Here is a 22,209-nt window from a genome sequence, read left to right on the forward strand (position 1 = left end):
ATCAGTCGGGCTCTAGAAGGAACACTTGATGTAGATTAATGTGTTTTTCAGTATGAAAATGTTAAAAGTATCAGCTGTTGGCCCATTGAGTACTAAAACTATTAAATGCGTACAACAGCAGTAGTCTAAGTACCATATCGGTCAAACCCTAGAATCCACTTTATTTTGCATAGAGGTCATTTTATTCTACACTGATATATATTTACACACACACACACACACACACAATATGTTTTTACTGAGCTTATTTAATGTTGATTAAACTGTCTTAACACAGAAGGACGCGCACACGATTCTGACCATACTTTCACTTTTGTTTGTGCGGTTTCCTCTCAGTGCGAGCGTGGTGACCATGGAGGAGATGGACAGGCAGCAGCCGACCTCCCCCGAGGAGAAAAAGGTAAACTTGTTCTCCCTGAGGTCTACTCTCTCTATCTCCCCCCCCTCTCGCTTCCTCACTCACCCCCCCCGGTGTCGTTGACTCCCAGCGGGTCGCGGCGGTTCTCCGATCAGCCCCGCAGTCGGTGCAAACGATGCCAAAGCCCGGTTGGCGCCTGGCGCTGCAGAGCAACGACACCCCGAAGGACCCCCAGCAGACCACAAACTAACACTGCTGGGGTGCTAAGGGAGTCATTTTGCTATTATTGTTCTGGGGGGGAAGTGTGAGTGACTGTAGGGTGTTGGCTTGTGGTTGTTCTGCAGAACATAACATTCACATTAGATCATATTTATGTAAAAAAATAAACAGAAAAGCTTTAGGGAATTAAAGCAGTTAATATGTTTTAGTTACTTCAGCTTCTGTATTCAGTACATGACATGTTTATATGATGAATTAAACCCTTTTTTTATTCATTTGTGTGCCGTCTCTCTAGACTCCCACTCTTAGGCACTTCACTTCCTCTGACCCCTTGAGAACATATGAAAACCGGCCAAATAATCACATGAGGCCTCTGAACAAGCTGGCACCCAAAAGGCTCAGGTATGGCAAATACTGTTTAAATATAAACTGCGGTTATATAATATCATTTAAAAATAAGTCATTAATTTGGAAAGAAAAAAAAAAGAATCACTGTTTACTGTTTAGCACTCAGTAGAATAATAATACATCTACATTTTCAGACTTTTTAGTATGATTTACCATGGTTTTTATGTTGTTTTTTTGTAAAACTTTAGAAAAAACAGTTTTTCTTTCAATTCCTTTGTATTTTTGTATTTTACTGGCAGGCGTTTATAGACATAGATAGTAAATGAAAGATAGATGATAAATCTAATTTGTTTATTTATCTTTGACAAAAATTGTATTTTATGTTTTCCACTGTAATTTATTCTTTTGGCAGTTTGTTTACTAGAGTTTCCTGTAAACTCAGTAATGGAAACTCTACGGGAACAAACAAATAAATAAGACACACAATCGCTTTAAGTCTTATAAAATCAACAATTAATGATGATTTAATAGGTTAATAAAGTGGAAAAGGAAGAAACAGCTGGTAAACGTCATTTGTAGAGGAAGGTTTTTTAAGAGATTTAAAAGTTTTAATCTGATTTACTGCAGTTAACTTTATAGATATTGCAAAAGCTTAATCGGTAAATCAAGATAAGTTTGATTTAGTTATCGCTCAACTTCACTCACCCTGTAAATTGTACATATTATGTGTTTATATTTATATGTCTGGTGAGCATCATTTTCAGGTATTTAACATCAGCTTGAGTCTGACTTTACTTCCTCCTCCTCCTCTCCTGCAGCGAGGCCCCTCTCACAGTAGCAACGTCCTCCCCCATGCCCAACAGAACCAACTATTTCATCATCAGTCCCGCACCCTCACAAGGAATCGTAATTCAGGGACGACACTTTCAGCACACACACATGCCCTCCGCAATAAGGAAACCTGTCCAAAGGTAAGACAGCGAGTCGTTTAAGTCAGTGAGCGTTTTCAGTGTGTCCCGCTGGCTGTTTTCTTACCTATACTGCTCTCTTTTCTCTTCTGTTACATTTCTTTGTTTTATTTGATGATTATTGCACAATCTAGCTAACGTATCAGTGGCTACTTGCCATCCCTGCCTACATAAGACAGTCTTCTCATTCACTTTCAGCTTATTTTTTAAATTATTTGCCTTTCTGGTGGAAAATCATTCACGGAAACTGCATGAAAGTGTGTCACGTGAATTTTAAATTGTATTTGATGCACATAAGATATTCTTCAATGAAGATGAGAGCGATTTTAAATCTGCTCTGGTTCATTACATTCATCCTCTGGATACATGAGAGTCTGGCGCAGAGGTCTGGTGTAAAAAAAAAAAAAGAATCACAGCACATGAGATGATTGCATTAGTGAGATGTTTCTCTCTTTGATTTTTATCTTCAAGCAGCCTTGATTTGAAGGAAAGGTAAGACTTTGATGCAGCCGCATCACTCGGAGTGAACATAGTGGATGTAATTTCATGCCCCCGAAACATCACACATTTTGTTTTTTTCAGGTTTGTTTGTGTCAGCAGCATCTCTGAGTGTCTAGTTTTTCTTTTCCTTTCACAACATTATCGAGTAATCTGTAGATTATGTCCTTGATGAATTATTTTGTCTGTAAAACGTCAGAAAACGGTGATTATAATAACTTAAAGCTCATGTGGACATCTTCAAATGTCTTGTTTTGTCTGATAAACCAACAAAACAATCACAGACAGCCGCTCTGATGACTTCCCCCCCTTGTCCTGTGCACGAGCACCAATGCCTCCTGTTGCTGATTGGCTGGAATAGTGTTGTGTAGCTCGGTCTGAGTCACTTTGTTTGTTTTGATGATGAAAATAATCATTGGTTGCCGTTCTCGTTCCAAACTAGATAGAGAAGATTCATTAAAAGGTTTATTATCATATGCACGGAGAATATGTTGCATTGCACAAGTTTGCTGTCCTCTTTTATTGCCATCTTTAAAAAAAATACCTTGAAGTCTTCTTTTTAAAAAAACTTTTACCAGTTATAACATTTAAGTTTGAGTAAAACAGTCAGATTTAAGACACTTTCACGCAGCAGTGAGACTTTGCATGTAGTTCAGCGGTTTAGACGGTCAACGTTTAGGCTGTTTGATAATTAGCTGGCCTCGGCCTCGAGGAGAACAGACGCTCTAGTTTTCATGCTGTGGTGAAATACCTGTGGCTGAGCGCGTGCCACCTCCGTCATCTTACAACCATCCAGCGACCTTTGACCCAGATCTGTTGAATCTGTTTACACCAAAAAAAAAAAAACCCACATGCTACATTTATAACAAAAGACGCTACCCTTTTCTTTAATCTTTCTTTATTTATTGAAAAAGAGATTTCTCATTTGTGGGTATTTTTATGTTATTTTGTCATTTTTATTCCAGTTTTTAGGGTTTGATGTTAACAATAGCTTTAACTTGTTATTGGAAGAAGTTGTGTGGGGAAAATCTGTATCTGTTGTGCAGTAACAGCCATTTTGCCAGGTAATTGTTGTCCCCACAGGCCTTTAAAATCCTTGAAAGTTTGTTGAAGAGTTCTTTTTTTTACTCAGACATGTATCACCACTATATGCTGTGACTGGTCTTCCTCTGCTTGACCAGTAGAAAGGTTCTCCCTTTGGGAAAATCAAAATCAAACCTCTAAGCGAAACAGAAGAGCTATGCTGCGTTCATCAAAAAAACAACGATTAATCAGGTCTGTCATAGATCAACAGTCAGGAGTCAATATGAACAACGAAAGAGGTTTTTCCTCGCTGTAATCAGGCTATGAAAAGATCCCCTTCTAATGTGCTGTCAGTGTAAATGATGTGGGCTCGTTCTTTTAAGGTAATGAGGGTAATTGAAATGGATGTTGTTCATCAGAATGCTTCACCGTAGTATACAGTAACGTTTGGACACTCCTTCCCATTCACTTGAATGAGAAAGTGTGAGCAAGCAATATACCTGCACATTTCCAGTGTCGGACTCCCGGCTCCCGTCGCCGTTGGACGTGTATGTAAAAACACGTTTTTCTTGAGTGATTCCGCTGACCTGAACTGTACGTTTCTCCTCCCGCAGAAATGACTTCACCACCACGCAGCCATCTGTAGAAGTGGACAGCATCGTCCTCACCTGTCCAGAGATCCCAGGTAGAGTTCACAGCTCGCCAGACACATCACACGGTATTTTTTTTTTTTTTTTTCTCCCTTTAAGTCATTCTCAAGCTGTTTCTGAAGAGAAGAGGGTGCTGGTGATTACAGGCAGATAGCTGGTGTTGAATTTCAATGGGTTTGTCATGTTTCTCCTGCTGGGAGGAAAGGACTGGATTGTGTTTTGTGTGTGTGTGTGTGTGTGTGTGTATTTTGCGTGTATGTGTCTGTATGATGAATGCTGATCAGTATCTGTTTGTGGAAAATGTGAGCCGGTTGTGTATGCCATGGTGTGTGTGACAGCCAGCAGCGTCTGCAGGCCCGAACCTCCTCCCACTGCTGCTGCTGCTGCTGCCAGAGGACGAGGAGGAGGAGGAGGAGGAGGAGGAGATCTCAGGCCTCCCACATTAATCCTCAAAGCTCCTGCGACTTCCTGGCAGAAAGTAGAGGAGCTTAATGAAACACTCGCTCAGCTAATAAAGGCTCTGTAAGCGAAACAACTCCCTGAATATGATTACACCGAAAAAAAACAACGAAACAGGGAAATAAAGTTGACCTTGGAGGAAAAACTGTTATCTAAAACATTTTGTCATCATCTTCGTCACTCCGCTGTGTTTGTTTTTTTTTATTTTAGAAGACAAATACTGAGTAAAAGGAGGCCCTGATGGCTCAGGAAGCGATGAATGAATGAGTGTCCTTGTGTTGTGCAGTGAAATGTTCTGGTATTCATCACAACAGGCTATTAAAGTCAGATAGATTGTGAATGTTATGGTCTCATGTCGGATAACAGGACTGTTATTTCCACTGGGAATCTGAAGAAGTAGTTCCAACTCCACTGCATGTTTTTTGGGGGGATGAAAGAAATGATCTGTTTTTAATGACAGTTCTTAAATAGAAGAGGTGGAAGTCAGAGGCTCTTATAACTAATGTACTAAAACAAGGTGCAAGAGTCATTTTGATGTGTTTTTTATGTTAAAAAAGAATGTAAATAAATATTATCAGATTATCAGACTTCTTAAACTATCCAGTAAATCCAGCATCGCTCACACTCACAGTATTTCCGAAAGTAGTAAAACTAAATCATCTGTAACTCAGTAACTACTTTTTATTTTAGGGGTTTTGCTGTTGACTCGCTTATTTAAATGGAGGAAAGTTTGGCTCGTGTCCCATCTAGTGTAGTCTAGTCCAGTGTATACCTGAACGGTGTTCTGGTGCACATCCAGATTCAAATGCAAAATGAAAAGATCTTAAAATCGATTAAAATAACATTTAAGGGATTTTGTATGAATGTGCTGCCTCAGAGCTTTTTTTGAGAACTGCAACAGGAAAACTGATAATTAACTAATCATTAAGGTTAACATTTTATCACTTACGTTTGATTCAAACACTTTTGGACATTTTTTGGATAAAATAAGACATTTGTTAATGTAACTATGCAGTCAAGGAAATTGAGATGGAAATGTTTCAGTTTTCTGATGGTTTTTAAGACCAAACAATTAATCGATTAATTAATTGAAAATATAACCTGCAGATTGATCGTTAGTTGCAGTCTAGTTTCCTGTAATTTCCCATAAGAGCTTGACTGTATTCTTCAAAGAATAATCGAGGATGTATTAAATAAATTGATCACAGTATGAATACATGAGGATACAAGGACCACATCATCTCACCACAGTTACATTTACACTTACTGACAAGTTAAATGCGAGAAGGTATTTAAACTTCAGAAGAATTTAGAATTAAGGTTTAAAAAATATAATAAATAAGAATAAAGAATATAATGAGAAAGGTTGAAATGGTACAGGCAGTTGAATTTATAGCAGCATTCATGAACATGGATTGTGCATATATATGATATATATATATATATATATATATATATATATATATATAGATATATAGATATATATATAGATATATAGATATATATATAGATATATATATATAGATATATAGATATATAGATAGATATAATTGGCTGATATGCTACAATACAGAATAGCCAGAGTAGACATACCGGTAGACCATAAGGAAGTAATTCAAGTAATATTGATAAATTTCAAAAAAAAGTGATTTTGTCTTGATTATTTTCATTGATTTCACCTTTCAGAAGAGGAGAACCTGAACATCAAACGCCGCATCCAGCAGAAAAGGAAACCCTTGGAGGGCTGCTGTAGTTTTCCCTCACAAGTCAAAGCAGCAGAGGTAAGAAAAGATCTGCTTACACAACAGCAGCACAGAGCTTAAAACTTCATTACCCACAAATCCCATTGCACATGTTAGCCCTGAATGTCGTCTCCTCAGTCAGTCTGAGGAGACTTTTGATAAATTTGCATTAAGTCACAATGCAAAGTATCTATTTCCATCCATGCATATGAGATATTATGGGTGTGGTGCAGCCTCTCAGTGCTTGTCACCAGGCTGCTGCTGCTGCTGCTGCTGCTGTTGTCCATCATCATCTCATCACTTTGTCCTCACATCCTCTCCAGCACACCTCCGACACTGCAGCTGGAGCCACACAGCCGCTGTAGATCTGAGCTTTAATCCAGAGCCTCTAGTGTTGTCTGGGACAGAATGTGCTCTGATCAGCCAGTGACCTTTAGAAACACAGTGACAGTGTGAGTGAAAAGCATTATTACAGATATTGAGGGGGTTTTTTGCTGGGTTTTTTTTTCTTCTACCACAGTGAACTGAATGTAAGGGAAACATTCACCTGCTGTTTCTGAAATGAACGGATCTCAGCATCAGCGGCAACCTAATTTTGTAGATAAATGTCTCCTAGAGCAAATGTTTTCAAACTGTGTCCAATCTAAACACACAGACATGAAACACATATTTTTAGATTTATTGTGACTCACTCTTCCAGGGGGATATCATTATCTCTGCTGTGCATCACGAATAAACAGGAAAATCTGCAGGAAATCATAGGAAAAAGACTGCAGAACTTACCTGAGGATCATCATGTTGTTAAGTTTTCTTCAGTATGAGAGTAATCCAGTCATAGTTGTCTGTACATCCACGGTTACACTGCAGACAGAAGCTGCTAATAGCTAATTCAGCAGACTTTTAATGCAATTTTGTCAAAATGTAAACAAATACAGGCTAAAAATAACTGGGCTCAAGTTGTAGCTCACAGGCAATACTTAACATCCTGTTTACATCCCCCCAAAGTATTATGGGAAGTGTAGTTCCAAAACAGAGCAAGGAAGCAAGGGACCACAATGGAAATAAGCCGTAGGACTTTATTATGTCATCCTGACTTTTCCTTTTATGTAAGCACTCAATGAATACGCTGGCAGAGCCGGTGTTTTTAAAATGAAATTGTCAAATAAAATCGCTCAATCAATCAGCATCATTATCTCTCAAATCGAAGTAAGAAAAATAACAGGGGAGTCGAAATCCATTAATAACTGTTTTTTCATTCATATTTTTATGACATTACTAGTGCTCATAATTATATTCCTGTAACACAGACACCCTCTTCTTTTTCTTGTGTCAGTTAAATCAGTTTGAAATGGTTCATCATATCCTTCAACTTTTTTATGGATTGACAAAATAAAAACATTTATCACCTTTGCACCTCTGCTTTTTGCTTTACTCTCATATAATCATATATATAAAAACCAGACTGATATTTGATGGTTTTATGTAGATTGAGCGACTAGATGTAAAAGCTCTTTTAGTGACAAACCACCGGGGAATTATCACCAACTATACTGAGCTTTTTTAGCCTCTTTTAAGTGCAGTTTTGGTTTTACGGCACATTTACCGTTTTGGTTCAGTCACATTCTTATCTACCTCATTTCCAGCAGCAGCGCAAGTTTTGGTTTTATGGCACATTTACTGTTTTGGTTCAGTTACAGCGTCCTTATCTACCTCATATCCAGCAGCAGCACCAAACAGCAGACAGTTAGAGACTATCAGGTGAAGAAAATGGAATATGTAGCAGCTAAAGAGCCAGATATTTTTCTCAGGAGTTGGAAAAAGAAATAAAATGTAAAGTTTATTCACCAGGTGGACACTAATATGACTCTGAAACTTGTTATGGGGTTCTTCTGTCCCCAAGAGGCTGGAGAAAAAAAAAATCCTTTAAAGCAATTTTAATAAGTGTTTTTCTTTGGCAGCCTCTCCGGCCGAACGTCTACCAGGCGGTGTGCATTAAGTGCAACAAGCTGAGCGAGGACAGAAGCAAGTGTCAGAACTGTGGCAGCGGCCCAGCGCTGCTGGCCTGTCAGCAGGCCACGCTGTCATCCCCGACCCCCCGACCCCCCATCCGATCACAGCCCTCCCCCGGACCAAACAGCCTGCCGCAGAACTTCTACAAACCGGCCACGACCATGAGGGCACCTCGTGGAGAGACTCTGCCCATACGGATCACAAGCACCAAAGGAACCCTGCTGCCTCTGAACAACGGCAGGTCTCCTCTGTTAGCCGGGACATCGAGCTGCTGCGGATCCAGGAACACGCCCAAAGGGAAGAGAGCAACGGCGGCCCAGCAGCACGAGCTCAACGACCCCAGTGAGTATCAAGTACTGATCAGAAAGGAGAGATTATTTGTATTTTTAAATACAAGTTCATAAACTCTCAGACACCTCATTACAATATTGTGTTTTCTGATGTTTCCTCCGCAGTCGTCCTGTCCAGCGACGATGAGGACGAGGCCGACAACGCCAGCACAGGAAGTGTCAACAGACTAGACAGTGTTTCCCCGCGGCCCGCCGACTCCGCGCACTCCTCGCCGGCGCCCTCCGGAGGCAGAGTGGAGGCGGCGGTGAAAAGCACCGGAGAGCAAGAGGAGCTGAACACGGAATTCTTTGAAGACGTCAACATGAAGATCACGATACCACGGAGAGCACGGATGAAAGATCAGGTGGGACTCTCTAACCGCTCCTGCAGGTAGCCGACAGTAGTTATTAAAACGTCAAAGAGAGAAAAACACGTTTAGTGTTTGCATCAAACAAAAGATGCTTTTCTATATATGTATTTTCTTATTTACACATGGCTAATTATCTTCACAATGTGGTTCAACTTTGCAATGAGTCCAACATAGAGGGAGCATGCAGGAAACAATATTTTACTTCCTTACTCATGGTGATGTAGCAAAGACAGATGTAGGGATGGAACTAAGGATTAATCTGTTGATTATTTTCTTGATTAACTGAAAAATTGCACAGGCTATAAAATGGTTTATAATTTACCAGAGTTTAAGATGGCATCTTCAAATCCCTTCTATTGTCTGACAGAACCCAACAGTATTATAGTATTATTATCCTACATGACAAATAAAAAGCTGCAACTCCTCACATTTATGGATCTGAAACCAAAGAATATTTTGCTTTTTTGCTTGAAAAGTGACTGAAACAATCCATCAATTATCAAAATAGTTGCCAGTTAATTTTCTGCTGGTCTACCAATCAATTAATCGTTGCAGCCCTAGAGACGTTTTAGGTGTTCAGTTTCTTTCCACTTCTGCACGTCTCTTTCTAACATTAATTCACACATCACACAGTCTCACAGAACAGTGCATCAAACAAAGCCATCACGTTTTAATCTGTTACTGCTCTAGTTTTCATAACCAAAACCCCATGAAAGAAAGATTTTAGGTATGGTATTCACCTGACTTTCTAACATGTCCAATTAACATTTAAGTCTGAATCTGTGAGGTGAGAATTGCAACCAACTGATAAATAAGACTGTAAAATCCCAATATCTGTTTTTCTGAAGCAGAAATTCCCTCTCAAGTTCACATTTTACCTCCACTTTATATACAATATACAATTTACAACAGTTTGCAATTATATATAACCTTAATTTACAGCTGGAGAAAACCTTTAGATTTTTATTAGGAACACCTCGATAAAACTAATACAGTCAACAGCCCTGCAATAGATCCGACTTCATTAAGCTTATTATAGAGGTGTTGATTTATTTTATGGTCATTTTGGAGGCTTTAAGTTGTGCTGCTGCTGAACTGTAGTGGGTTATACTGAAAAATGTTTCTAATATTTTGTCTCTCCCACTTATATGAACTGTGTAGAAAAACAAACCTTAACACCACAGGTTTTATCTTGGTGAACCTAATAATAAACTGAACAATAAAACTACCGTCATGGATAAAAAGCAGTGATAAAAGAAGCAAAGATAAACACAAATAAAAGGAAAAAAGTCATGAACGTTGTTGTAATAAGAGTAGAAACTGTAAAAGCATCAGTGTGTTAGCTGTACATGTTTTGCAACAATGCTCTTGACTAAGATGAATCATGCCCTTAATTTTAGAAGGTCTCGTGAAATAGATTATGGTGTACAGACTGTTGTCTGGGTCGACTTTGGCACTGATACTGATAGTGTGTGTGTGTGTGTGTGTGTGTGTGTGTTTGTGTTTGTCCGTGTGTGTATGTGTGTGTGTGTGTGTTTGTGTTTGTCCATGTGTGCAGCACCTGCTGGCCAAGTTCACTCTGGGAATGTCAACCGAAACACACACAAAGAAACACTAAATTGCAACTGCAACTAACAAAACCACTATTTTCATTATCAATTAGTCTGTTGATTATTTCTCAATTAATAGATTAGTTGTTTGGTCTATAAAATGTCAGAGAATGGTGAAAAATGTCCATCACTGTTTCCCAAAGCCCAAAGTGGCGTCCTCAAATGTCCCGACCATAATTGACCAGTCCATAACTCAAAGATATTAAGTTTAATATAATAGAAGACTAAATAAACAAGAAAATATTCACATTGAAGGAGCTGAAACAAGGGTATATGGGCATATTTTTTCTTAAAAAGATGATTATTCAATTATAAAAGTAGCTGATAATAAGTTTTCTGTTGGTTCACTAATTGTTGCAGCTCTGCAGTCCTTTTTTTTTTGATCTTCAGGCTCTGTGCTTCCTTTCAGATCTCCAGACCATGTCCACACTAAGCCGGCTAAATCCCTAAACGCATCTTTTTCTCTCTGTTTCGGCCCTCTGTCCAGACTAAAATGACATTAATTGTAGCGATGTACCACTTTTCTCTTTTGCTGAAATTGTTGTAATGTGCTCGCAATAGACAAAAATGTCAGGGAGCTGCCGCGGAAACAGAAACAGTGCACAGTTTCCTCTTTGCTGATTTTCTGTGGCTGACTTGCTCATCTGTCTCATCTGTGTTTTTGCTAGAAAACAGCATTTTAAAATTCAGCCAGCTCCATGTAGACGGAGTCTAAGTGGCAACTCTGAATCAACTCTGAGCTACGTGTGAACTCTCTACTTATGAAGTCCTGAACTTTGGGCACTATGTGTTAAAAGAGCTGTATCTCCCACACACTTCTTTCTATATTGATGTAAACCTACTCAAATTAAAGGTGAGACTTGGCACTTTAATGTAGTATCCATTATTTTATTTCAAATTGAATGTGCTGAAGTTCAGAGCCTGAAGAACAAAACGTGTCCCTGTCCAAAACCTTCCTGCCTGGACTGAAGCACCTTTTCAAGATCACCAGTGTATTCGTCTCCCCAAAGTCACACGTTTGCTTTTTCTTTTTCTGTAGTTTGGAAATCAACCCGCAGTTGAGCAGTTTTCACCCAGAACAAAGAAGCCCAAAATCACGTCCAATAAGTGTGACAGCATCATACTGGAGTGTCGGAGTGTAAGAGTAGGAACTCTCCGTAGGATGGTGACGAAGCCCGTCGTCGTAAGTAATTTTAGCGCCTGTCTGCTAAACTCTGCAGCCTTTGTTTCATCACTTTAAGCTGCATGTACCGATAACACATGATTCCTGTCAGATTTTAGAAAAGGAACTGGATCATTTTAAAATGTTGAATGTGTTTTAGTTTTGCACAAAGAGTTTAGAAAAGTATGAAAATGCTCAGGGCTCAGTTCAGGGCAGAAATGATGACACTTCCTTCAGTTGTTTCACAATCAAAACCTTGCAGGAAAATTTAAGGATTTTCATGATCACTTTAAAAAGAGAAATGAAATGAAGATGATTAATTACACTCTTTGTTTTTGTTTTTTTTTCAGTTTTCCATCGACAAAATCCAGCTTGAAACTGAAGGTATGAAACATATTCATTAAAACTCTGTGTGAAGAGCTGTTGGATCAGACATTAGTGTCGTATGACCGACTGTTGTTTCAGTGCAGTTTTGTAATCATTCATTCATTCATTCAGTTTCATCATTTTAAGCATAATTGATTCATGTGAAGACATAGAAATTACAGTAAGCGTGACGTTTTTTGGTTCTTTTGGTCACTCATTTGTCATTACTGGAAAATAAAATCATAAATCTCGCGTTACATATTATTCACAAATATGTTGGACTTCAGTAAGCAGGAAAACTTCTTCGAGGGACACTAAACCTTAGTCTAGAGCCTCCTACTGTCAATCAGTTTATATTAGTGTCTCTGTTAAATCTCAAATTTTCAAGTTCTGCTCTTCATCTTTTTGTGATGTAATTTGTAGTTTGTTTGTTTTTTTTCATACTTTTTATAAAAGTGACAGAATCAAACTTGTGTGTTACTCATCAGATCCGGAGCGCGGCAGCATAGAGAAGGTTTGTCTCCAGGCGTCGGAGCTGATCAGCTGTGAGTGGTGCAGCGTCCGGAAGCTGCCGGTCTTGTTCTTCCAGACGGCTCCGGAGGAGTGCGTCCGCCTGCGCACACAACTCAATATGTCCAACGAGAAGGGAGGCCAGTGGTACAACTGCACCGGGGACCGTGAGTAACACACAAAAGCACATTCAATCTGTGAATATATCTGCAAATATAATGTTTTTTTATATAACTAATATACAATAATATGGGATTAAAAAGCCAAACTTAGATCAATCAGTGCAACAGTGAGACACGATCACAGTTTGATTAAATATAGATTCAAGATACTGCAATTAAAAATGATTGATGCATCTACATTTTTGATTTTAATACTTGTTCTTACTCTATGACTACATTTACAGTAACACAAAATAAAAGGGCGCTCCACCGATTTAGCATTGTACTCCTATAACATTGTTAGACTCATTATGAACAATTAAAAGACAAAAAAGGATCAAAATCAATGCAGCAGAACCAGAGATATCATCATTTTTTTTATTCCAAACAATCTTCTTCCTTCTCAAAACTTGGCGCCTACGTTACCCACAATGCAATGCAACCACTTACAGTTCAGTCTGAGATTCGAGCGTGTTATGCTAGTAGTAGCTAACGTAGCCTGGAGCGTTAGCCTCCGGCAGAGATGAGGAGCTCACTTCTTTCTAACTCTACACCTCCAGATTTACTAACTTTTTATATACGTTTGCAATTTATATAATCAAAAATGACTGATTTTGTCTTAAGACTCAAATAAAATATTAAATTCAGTGTTTCTGTCATCATTCATTATCTCATTATCAGTCTTAATGATTGTTAACGGCCTCATTACACTGCTGTATATTTGTTAAACAACTATATCCAGATTACACTCAAGCTGCTGATCTCTAGTGTGGCACTGACCAAAAATTAATAAAAGACAAGAGAGGATCATTGTATAAATGCTATGAAAAGGTTGCTGACATGTAATATAAGAAACATATTTTGAAACAAGTTATTTTCTAAATGCAAAAAATATATAAACACAGAAAAACCCTGAGTTAATAAACCACTCTGCTTTGTGCCTTCGCCCAGAGTCGGACGAGAAGTACATTGTTCTGATCTTTGAAAACGGCCTGGCGATGAAGGAGCAGATGATCCTGGAGGACATCCTGCGAGAGATCGGCAGGACCAACAACCTCATCAACTTCCCCGCCAAGCTGCCCTTCGAAGAGGCCAACATCCGACTGGTCAACTATAACAAGGCGTCGAAGCAGAAGGAGGAGAAGGTGAGTGTACTGCAATGGAGTCCTGCTGGTCCTGAGTCGCTGGTACTGATCAGGAGGGCTGCAACTAGAAATTATTTTCATTATCTATTAATCAAACAATTTTTTTTGTAAAATTTCAGAGGGTAGTGAAAAATATTCATCACTTCCCACATCTTCAAATAGTTTTGTCCAAAACCCCAATAATATAATACACAACAGAGAAAAACAGCAAATCTATTTGAAAGCTGAAATCAGATGTTGTTTATTTGCTATAATTCATTTCATGTTTATTGACTACTTGATTAATAAACCAATCATTTCAACTCCATTGATCAGCAACTGTTACTGGTCTGTACAGATTTTCTTTTTTCAGTTTGAGAAAGGTCTGAATTAGCAAAATAGCGGTAAAGATTTCAACCATTTTCTGTTGTTTTACAATTATTATTATTTTAAAAAATGCAAGTCAACTGTAAAACAAAAGTTGTGACTATTAAAATAACTGTTAAAATTATAATTGAGTTGCAGAAAGTGTGAAAAGCCAGAATCTCATCAGTCGCCGATAGCCAGGAAGTGATCCAATTTAACTTGGTTTTTATTTGACTTTGATTCAAAAACAGATTTCTAATTTTGATCATTTTACATGGAAAAATTGTGAAAATTGGCATCATTTTTTAGTGGGAAAAATTGCACGATAAAAAAAAAAATTGCAATCTTGGAAGATATTGGTTCTGTTTGTCTTAATTCCTGGAGTAATTTAATTATAGATTAAATTCATTGTTTTTATTTTCTTGGACCTCACAAACACCTGTTCCTATCTGCAGGCGAAGCCAGTACAAACCCCTCCCAAAATGTCCCAAGTTTCCCCGGTTACCAAGGTCACCCCGGTCAGCAAGGTCACTCAGGTCACGCAGGTTACGACGGTGATGCCCGTACGCACACGGATGGCCACTCGCCAGCAGACCAGCACCTACTTTGAAGATGAAGACGAGGACATGACCGACCTCCAGCCCACCTTCTCCGGACCAATTGTCAAGTGAGTGACTGTTTACGAGACGGGCTGCGAAACGTTTAACAGAAGGAGGGCATATGTGAAATGTCACAGCAGCTTTTCGAAACGTCTCGAAACTTGAAACGTCATCAATTAATAAATGTTCTCACTGTAAAACAATTTTCTTCAATATCCAAAAATGTTCTAACTAATCTGTCAGTTGATTATCAGCATGTGGTGTCATAAAATAGTGGTTCCAAACCACCGGGCTGTGGACCAGTACTGGACCACGGGAGTATTTGATACCAGGCCGTGAGGAAAAAGTATGAATCAACAACAAAGCTGAATAATAAAGATATATTGTTACAGGCTGTTTGTGTGGCAGGATGTATTTTTATACATGAAGAAGGTCATCAGTCCATCATCACCTACTTGTAGTTACTTGACTTGTTGTGTTTCTATTAACTAGCTGCCATAATTAAAATAAAAACCATTTTTAGAGTTTCTTCAGAGGAGGTAGGGTAGATAAAAGGTATAAATCTTTTTTTTTTTTTACCTCTATTTCAGTCATGATACAACATCCTGTCATCAGCCCACCACCTGTTGACTGGACCACAACAATGTCAGTATAAAAAAAAAAAACCTTTGTGATGACAGAAAGGCTAGGAAACCCTGCCAGGAGAAGAACTCCCATACAGACTCATAACAACAAAGAAATGTTTTCCAGTGAGATGCATTATTTGTAAAAACTGAAAAAAAACCCCATAAATATTCTGTGTTTTCAGTGGTATGGTTGTGGAGCTGAGCTTCAGTGTTCAGCTTATTGCTGACGGGACATGTTTGATGTTGCTGTCAGTCCCAGATAACACTTGTTTGTCATGTTTTTTTTTCTTCCAGATTAATGGTGTATCCCCCTCCTCCAGCCAAAGGTGGCATATTAGTCACTAATGAAGACCTCCACTGCCTTAATGATGGAGAATTCCTTAACGACGTTATCATAGACTTTTATTTAAAGTAAGTTTTTTTTGGTTCATTTGTAGCTGATTTCAGACATTAAAACACTCTTTTTCTCTGTCAGTGTAATTTATAGACGTGTCATCTTGTCTTTCCGTGTTAGATATTTAGTTTTAGAGAAATTGAAAAAAGAAGATGCACAAAGGATTCATGTGTTCAGCTCCTTCTTCTACAAGAGACTGAACCAGAGGGAGCGGAGGAACGTTCCCGACACGACAAACCTGCCGTAAGTATCCAGAAGTACAAAACAGAGAAATGTCAGAGATTTAGCTCCGTACAACTCATACAAGGAGCCTTATATCCTAGTATTTATTGTAACACTTAACATACCATTTCCCAAAACACAAACACATTTTCTGACATTTTCCAAAAAAAATATCTATGATGACCATCAAATGATCCACACTCTCCGATACATCTGGTGTCTATGTAGCTGCTTATTTTTCATCTTTGGTGTAATAAAGAAGCGAATCAGGTTTTTCCGGGAGAATTCCCTCCACGTCCGTGAATCAGTGGATGTGTGGTGTTTCTTCCAATCGTTATCTGAAAAGTTCTACATACTTTGCTTATCATTAATGTTCAATCCTTGATAAAATGCTGAAATTAGTCTTAGTTACTTTTCCTTATATGGGTTGATAATCATTTGGATCACACCATTCACTTCCATTTTTGATGTCTTTCCTGTTGCAGGTATTTGTAGAATTCATGTCTCCTTCTTTTTCCAACACATACCAAGCTGTAACAGAAGATGTTTTAATATCAAAGTATGTTGAGACATCTTCACTTTCACTTCTAAATGCATTACTTTTTCTGTTTTGTTTTTTTTTCCAGAATCCAGAAAAGGAAGCACAACAGGGTAAAGACGTGGACTCGGCACGTTGATCTGTTTCAGAAGGACTTCATTTTCGTTCCCATCAATGAGTCGTGAGTCTTGAGTTTGACAACTACTTTGAAATTTTACAGGAAAGGTTTAACTAAATTGGCTTATTATTAAACAGAACTAATTAGCCAATCAATATAAGAGTGTCACCAACATATTGAACACACACGTTGTCACAATAAGAAAATATTCTACATAAAGTCTTTGAAAACCATTTTGAGTCAGACACAGGCTGCAGGTGGTGCTTGAATATAATTAGCTCTTAAATTATGTCCTCATCTATTTTAAAAAACGGGACATAATTTATTTTTAACTCTTGTGTTGTCAGAGCTCACTGGTACTTGGCAGTCATCTGCTTCCCAGGCCTCGAGGGTGCGGTGTACGAGCAGAACCCGCTGTACCATGGCCCGTTTCCAGCCCCGACCCCGGCCGCAGATCCTCCATCGGAGGAGGACATCCCGGATCACTGCCGGCCTCTGTCCCCAGAAAGAGACGGGCTGGACAACTCCTCGGATCACTCGTCCCCCGGCGTCCCCGAAGCGTCCGCGGAGGGTCAGACCGAAGGCGACCCCAAGGAGAACTCTGCCGTCACAGACAGGGGACAAGAGGCTTCCAGTACTCCTGCGGCATCGGGCAACGGCCAGGCCGACCCCGAGCAGCAGTTCACAAGTGAGTCATCATCTGACATTTAACAGGTCAGATGTTCAGAGCTGGATATTAAACCACAAAACTTGTGTAACAGAGTAAACAATGTGCCAAACGCTGATATCGAATGTTTGGCGACATTTACGATCTTGTTTACTTGTTCTTTAATCAGAAAGTTCCTATTTTAAATCTAAATTTTGCTCAGTAACTTTATAAAGGCAAAGAAAGCAGGAGCTCTTGACAGATTTGCAGCATTTTCTGCGTACCTTCTTCAGTGCCATTGCTGGAAAAAGTCAGCTCATGAAATAAAACTTAGGCTCTATAAATGTCATCTCTGAAGTGCTTTCTGTGCAAGTTACTTTATCCAGACATCTTGAGTAGTAAAGCACATCTCCACTTGAGATTCGAGCGTGAAAGATACACAACAGATGTCGTGTTCAGCTGCTTTGGCTTCCATTGTTCAATAAAAAAGTAAAAATAGAGGAGGAGAGAGTTTGTTTGTATTTGTCAAAGTGAGATATATCAGATGATATCCTGCCTTTTTGCTGTTACACAAAAACACTTAGATTGGCTGAAGTAACATTCATGGTTTTACATGTTTCAGGCCATTAAATCATGAACAGTATGCTTAACATTCCTACTATAATTATTATACATTTTGATTATGTAATTTTATAAGTCAAAGTTGAGTTTTTATCATGTAGTTTTGGATTTAAAAGTGGTAATTGTTCTGTAAAAGGTTCTGCCAGATTTTTTTAGTTATTGCAGCTTTAAGCACAAACTAGTAAATATGGATGTAGTGAGAGGAATTATCTTTCAATGTTAACTTAAGAAAATTTAAAAAGAAACACAATGTTCACTGCCATAGATTACTTCGGTCAAACTGTCTGTGAGCTTCCAAAACAGTCGTTTCTTTATGCTTTAACATAAAGATACATAGACAGAAAAAAATTAATTAAAACACAGATTAAATTAGAAAATCCTGTTTTATTTCTCTGTAATAGAACAGACATCACTAAATTAGAGAGAAATCCATGTTTCAAGTGTTTCTCACAATCTGAATCAATTAAAATGTCTGGAAAATATTACGTTTATTTATGGGTGATATAAACTATGGTGAAGTTTGATCAGCCAAGGACACATTCAAAGCTTTTTTTTTTTTATCAAACAAATAAATAATGCTTTTGTTTTTGTTTTTTAGGCGGTTTGCACCGAATCAGTGTTTGTTACAGTTCAAGAAATGGAGAGGACGACACCTACACCTTCTCTGATGACCAAAGCTCCTGTCAGGTACTCTACTCTTACTCATTTCTTTTATTTTCTGCATGTTTGTCTCCTTTTTTCTGTTCTCATCTGTCCATTAATGAAGTGAAAGTCACTCAGAGTGTACTGAAGGAACTTTTAATGGAAAAAGTAATGATAATGTGAAGTTAACTTTGTTGCTGTCTGTGTGTCCAGGATGAGTGCAGTGAGGACGGGACTCTGGCTGAAGACTCTCTCAGCGCCGACGCCTCCGGTTTGGCCTCGAAACAGAACCTCTGCAAACAGTGAGTGGACGCACTTCTGCCTTTTCACCAACGGGAGGCGTTGCTGCTCTGCTCAAACACACACACGGCAGAGCAGTCATGTGAAAGTGATGATTTGTTGCAGTGGTGGACGGTTAACTGATGGTTAACTCCTTTTTTTGTTTTGTTTTTTTCCCTCCCTCAGGCCTTGTATTCTCATCATGGACTCCCTGCGTGGTCCGGCCAGATCGACTGTGGTGAAAACTCTCAGAGAGTGAGTGCCTGAGGAGCAGACAGACATTTCAAATTAAATCTTTCTTTTATTTCAGATTGTTTCCAGATTTTATAGAGGAATTGTATAAATTTGCGTCACTAGCATAACAATAATGTAACTCTGACAACAGATTAAGATGATGAGGGATCTCATGAAAGTTGTGATCCTTAAAGATAACTTCCATACATGTTTTAAAGCAAAATACTCTGCTTGGAATCAGAGCTGCAACTAATGATTATTTTCCATTATTGTTTGAGCTGTCCATTATTTTTTGCAATAAATCAATTAGTTGTCTGCAAATAACTTTTTTTGTCCCGACCAACAGTCCAAAGATATTTAGTTTACTGTCATAGAGGACTTAAGAAATCACACAAGAGTATTTGGACTTTTTTTCTTAAAAGAAAATACTCGTTTTACAGTTTCTATTGTTGTGGTTTGTTGTTTTATTACAATTTTGGTTTCTATTTAAGGTTACGACTCAGTGAGTCCATGAGCAACATAGATGGAGCAACACCATCACTACAATGTTATAAAATACTATGAAAAGAACAGCAGAGATTTTTAAAAAGACTTGTCTTGGAAAACATCTAATGTCCTTTTATATACCTGGATGATTTTGAAATTTAGTATTTAGATAATTAAATTACATTTTGAGTCTCAGAGGGGAGTTTAACGTAGTTTTAACAACTTCCCGGGTGTGTGTTTGTTTTAGGTACCTGGAGGTGGAGTGGGAGGTGCGTAAAGGGACTCAGCGGAGTTTCGGGAAGGACGTTATGAAGGGCTCCAGCCCACGTGTGCCTCAGCAGGATAACTTCAGCGACTGTGGAGTTTACATCCTGCAGTATGTGGAGAGCTTTTTCGAGGTGAGAGGAGAAACTTTGAATCAACATCCGTCCACTTAAAACATCACATTTACTTTTTCTCAGATTTTACTGCCTTGTTTTATTGGCTTTCTCTTCTCGATTGTTTGTACTTTTGTGGTTTCTTGTTTTCCAGTAAAGTTAAGAAAAACTTTACTGAACGAATTGCTTCAGTAAACAAGGTCCATATTATTTACATTAACATTGTTTTTAAAGAGATTCAAGGACTAAAATTGGCAACTGTTACTATTCATTTTCATGGAAATGGTGCTTTTTTTAAAATTGTTTCATCTGTACAGTATGTGCATATGGAAGCCCAGATTGGCCAATATAAAATAGAAAATTAAGACATTATGAAATAATCATATTCATTGAAGAAGTAAAACAAATTGTAAAATAATTGAATAAATTAACTTAAATATATAAATAAATAAATATATATTGCAATAAATATAGTTTCATTTTTAAAAAAATGCTCCATAATTTCCTAAAACAGCTGGTCACTGTAGTTTTTAGCTAACAAACAGGAGGAAATAGTGCATTTGTTGGGAACTAACAGCAGGACTGTGTGTGTGTGTGTGTGTGTGTGTGTGGCAGATTGAGTCAGAATAAACAGTGTGTGTTCATGTTAATGAAGGAACATGTCACCCAGCGCAGCAGTGTGGCTCACTGACATGTTTTTTAACAGTTTTTGGACGACAACGGAGGTCTAAGACATATCACACAATTCTTGTTAGTAGATCAATTCATTGTTGGTTTTGGTGTTTTCATGGGATTTGTTGAAAATAACGAAAAATATAGGATAACACCAGGTTTATCCTTTTAATATTGGCCTTTTTTGACTTCCGTACCATCCTGGTGGGATTTCAAATAAAGCAGGTGTGCTCATAAAATAATCACTTTTCTTTTGTCTTTCCATTCAGAATCCGATTCCCAGTTTTCATCTACCGGTGAACCTGTCGGAGTGGTTTCCTCAGCAGCGGATGAAGACGAAGCGCGAGGAGATCAAGGAGCTGATCCTGAAGATCCAAGCGCAACAAGAACTGGACAAGAAGGAGTCCGACCAGGTCGAGGCTCCGCCGGGCTCTTCCGAAGAGCCGGAGATCGAAGAGACTTCTGGGTCGACAGGCGGGCTGCCAAACCTACCCATCAGCCCCTGAAACAAACTCCACCCTCCTCCTCCTCCTCATCCTCACCCCGTCACTCCCAGGCCCATCGGGGGGGCCGAACCTTATCATACGCTGCTGGTTTCACTTCAACAGTCCTTAACTCCTCCCTTCATTAACCACACACAACAAACAAATTTGTAATGAATAAAACACGAACTGTAAATACGCTGGAGTTTTTCTGCTGTCTTTGTAATTTTCCCTTTTATGACTCATTCATGAAGTGGCCCATTTAAGTTATGTTTTCATAGATGTTCTTCTCTCCAGGAGGATCTGTGCAGAAGATACTTTTCTGCTCTTGCATCAGTATTTTTTATGCTTTCAAGTTGTGTAGAAGATGACAAAAATAATAATAATAATAAGCTTTCAAGTTGTGTAGAAGAAGACAAAAATAATAATAATAATAATAATAAAAAAAAAAATACATAGAGAAAGTTGCTGTTATTTGTAAGTAAACAATCCACCCATCTGGAGAAAAGAAACTGTTTTCAGGAAGTTCCAGTTCATGAGTCACATACGTAGTTCACTGCTTGTTGTGCCTCTTTGATGTGGAGTGGATCAATTCTCAGCATTAAAAGCAACCTTAGATGCAAGAGCACTTCCTTTGCCTTAGCCTTTTATTTGTGCCGCGTGCTATCGGAGAGTTATGAATAGAACTAAGATTGTTTTTCTATGTGTGTATATATATATTGTGTGTGTGTGTGTGTGAGTTTATGTGTTGCTACGCAGGTCTGAAAAAGTCTTGAATGCACTTTATTATTTTCAAGTGACAAAGACGGTCCGAGGCAAGTTTATTTACTGAGCAGTTTGTAGACTGAGGTAGTTTCAAAGCGCTTTATATACACTTCAACTTGAAAAGGAATTTAAAGACAGAAGAATCAAGGTGAAAATTAGAGATTGTCAGAAATGAATGGACAGTATAAAAGAGAAGACTTCATTTTAGGGCCACAGCTAACAATTCTTTTATTT

At 38.4% G+C, this 22,209-nt stretch overlaps 1 protein-coding gene across 7 annotated transcripts in view; it reads left to right on the plus strand.

Annotated features, from left to right (window-relative positions):
* senp6a (SUMO specific peptidase 6a) overlaps positions 1-21,408 on the plus strand; it is a 30,630-nt gene extending 9,222 nt beyond the window's left edge. For 3 of the 7 annotated variants that reach the window (XM_044377019.1, XM_044377025.1, XM_044377026.1), the window contains 21 exons: positions 337-400; positions 873-979; positions 1,741-1,896; positions 4,029-4,132; positions 6,210-6,304; positions 8,224-8,617; positions 8,731-8,969; positions 11,625-11,768; positions 12,098-12,131; positions 12,602-12,790; positions 13,736-13,929; positions 14,730-14,941; positions 15,794-15,910; positions 16,014-16,136; positions 16,742-16,834; positions 17,119-17,459; positions 18,637-18,725; positions 18,894-18,982; positions 19,146-19,214; positions 19,927-20,077; positions 20,998-21,408. In XM_044377019.1, the coding sequence (XP_044232954.1) occupies positions 337-400; positions 873-979; positions 1,741-1,896; positions 4,029-4,132; positions 6,210-6,304; positions 8,224-8,617; positions 8,731-8,969; positions 11,625-11,768; positions 12,098-12,131; positions 12,602-12,790; positions 13,736-13,929; positions 14,730-14,941; positions 15,794-15,910; positions 16,014-16,136; positions 16,742-16,834; positions 17,119-17,459; positions 18,637-18,725; positions 18,894-18,982; positions 19,146-19,214; positions 19,927-20,077; positions 20,998-21,234 (3,241 nt within the window). In that variant the 3' untranslated portion in view covers positions 21,235-21,408. The remainder of the gene's footprint in view (positions 1-336; positions 401-872; positions 980-1,740; positions 1,897-4,028; positions 4,133-6,209; positions 6,305-8,223; positions 8,618-8,730; positions 8,970-11,624; positions 11,769-12,097; positions 12,132-12,601; positions 12,791-13,735; positions 13,930-14,729; positions 14,942-15,793; positions 15,911-16,013; positions 16,137-16,741; positions 16,835-17,118; positions 17,460-18,636; positions 18,726-18,893; positions 18,983-19,145; positions 19,215-19,926; positions 20,078-20,997) is intronic. The other 4 variants (XM_044377022.1, XM_044377024.1, XM_044377020.1 and 1 more) reach the window with 4 other exon arrangements.
* The last annotated feature ends 801 nt before the right edge of the window (positions 21,409-22,209 follow it).

Source organism: Thunnus albacares, chromosome 16, assembly GCF_914725855.1.
Source record: "Thunnus albacares chromosome 16, fThuAlb1.1, whole genome shotgun sequence".
Lineage (NCBI taxonomy): Eukaryota > Metazoa > Chordata > Actinopteri > Scombriformes > Scombridae > Thunnus > Thunnus albacares.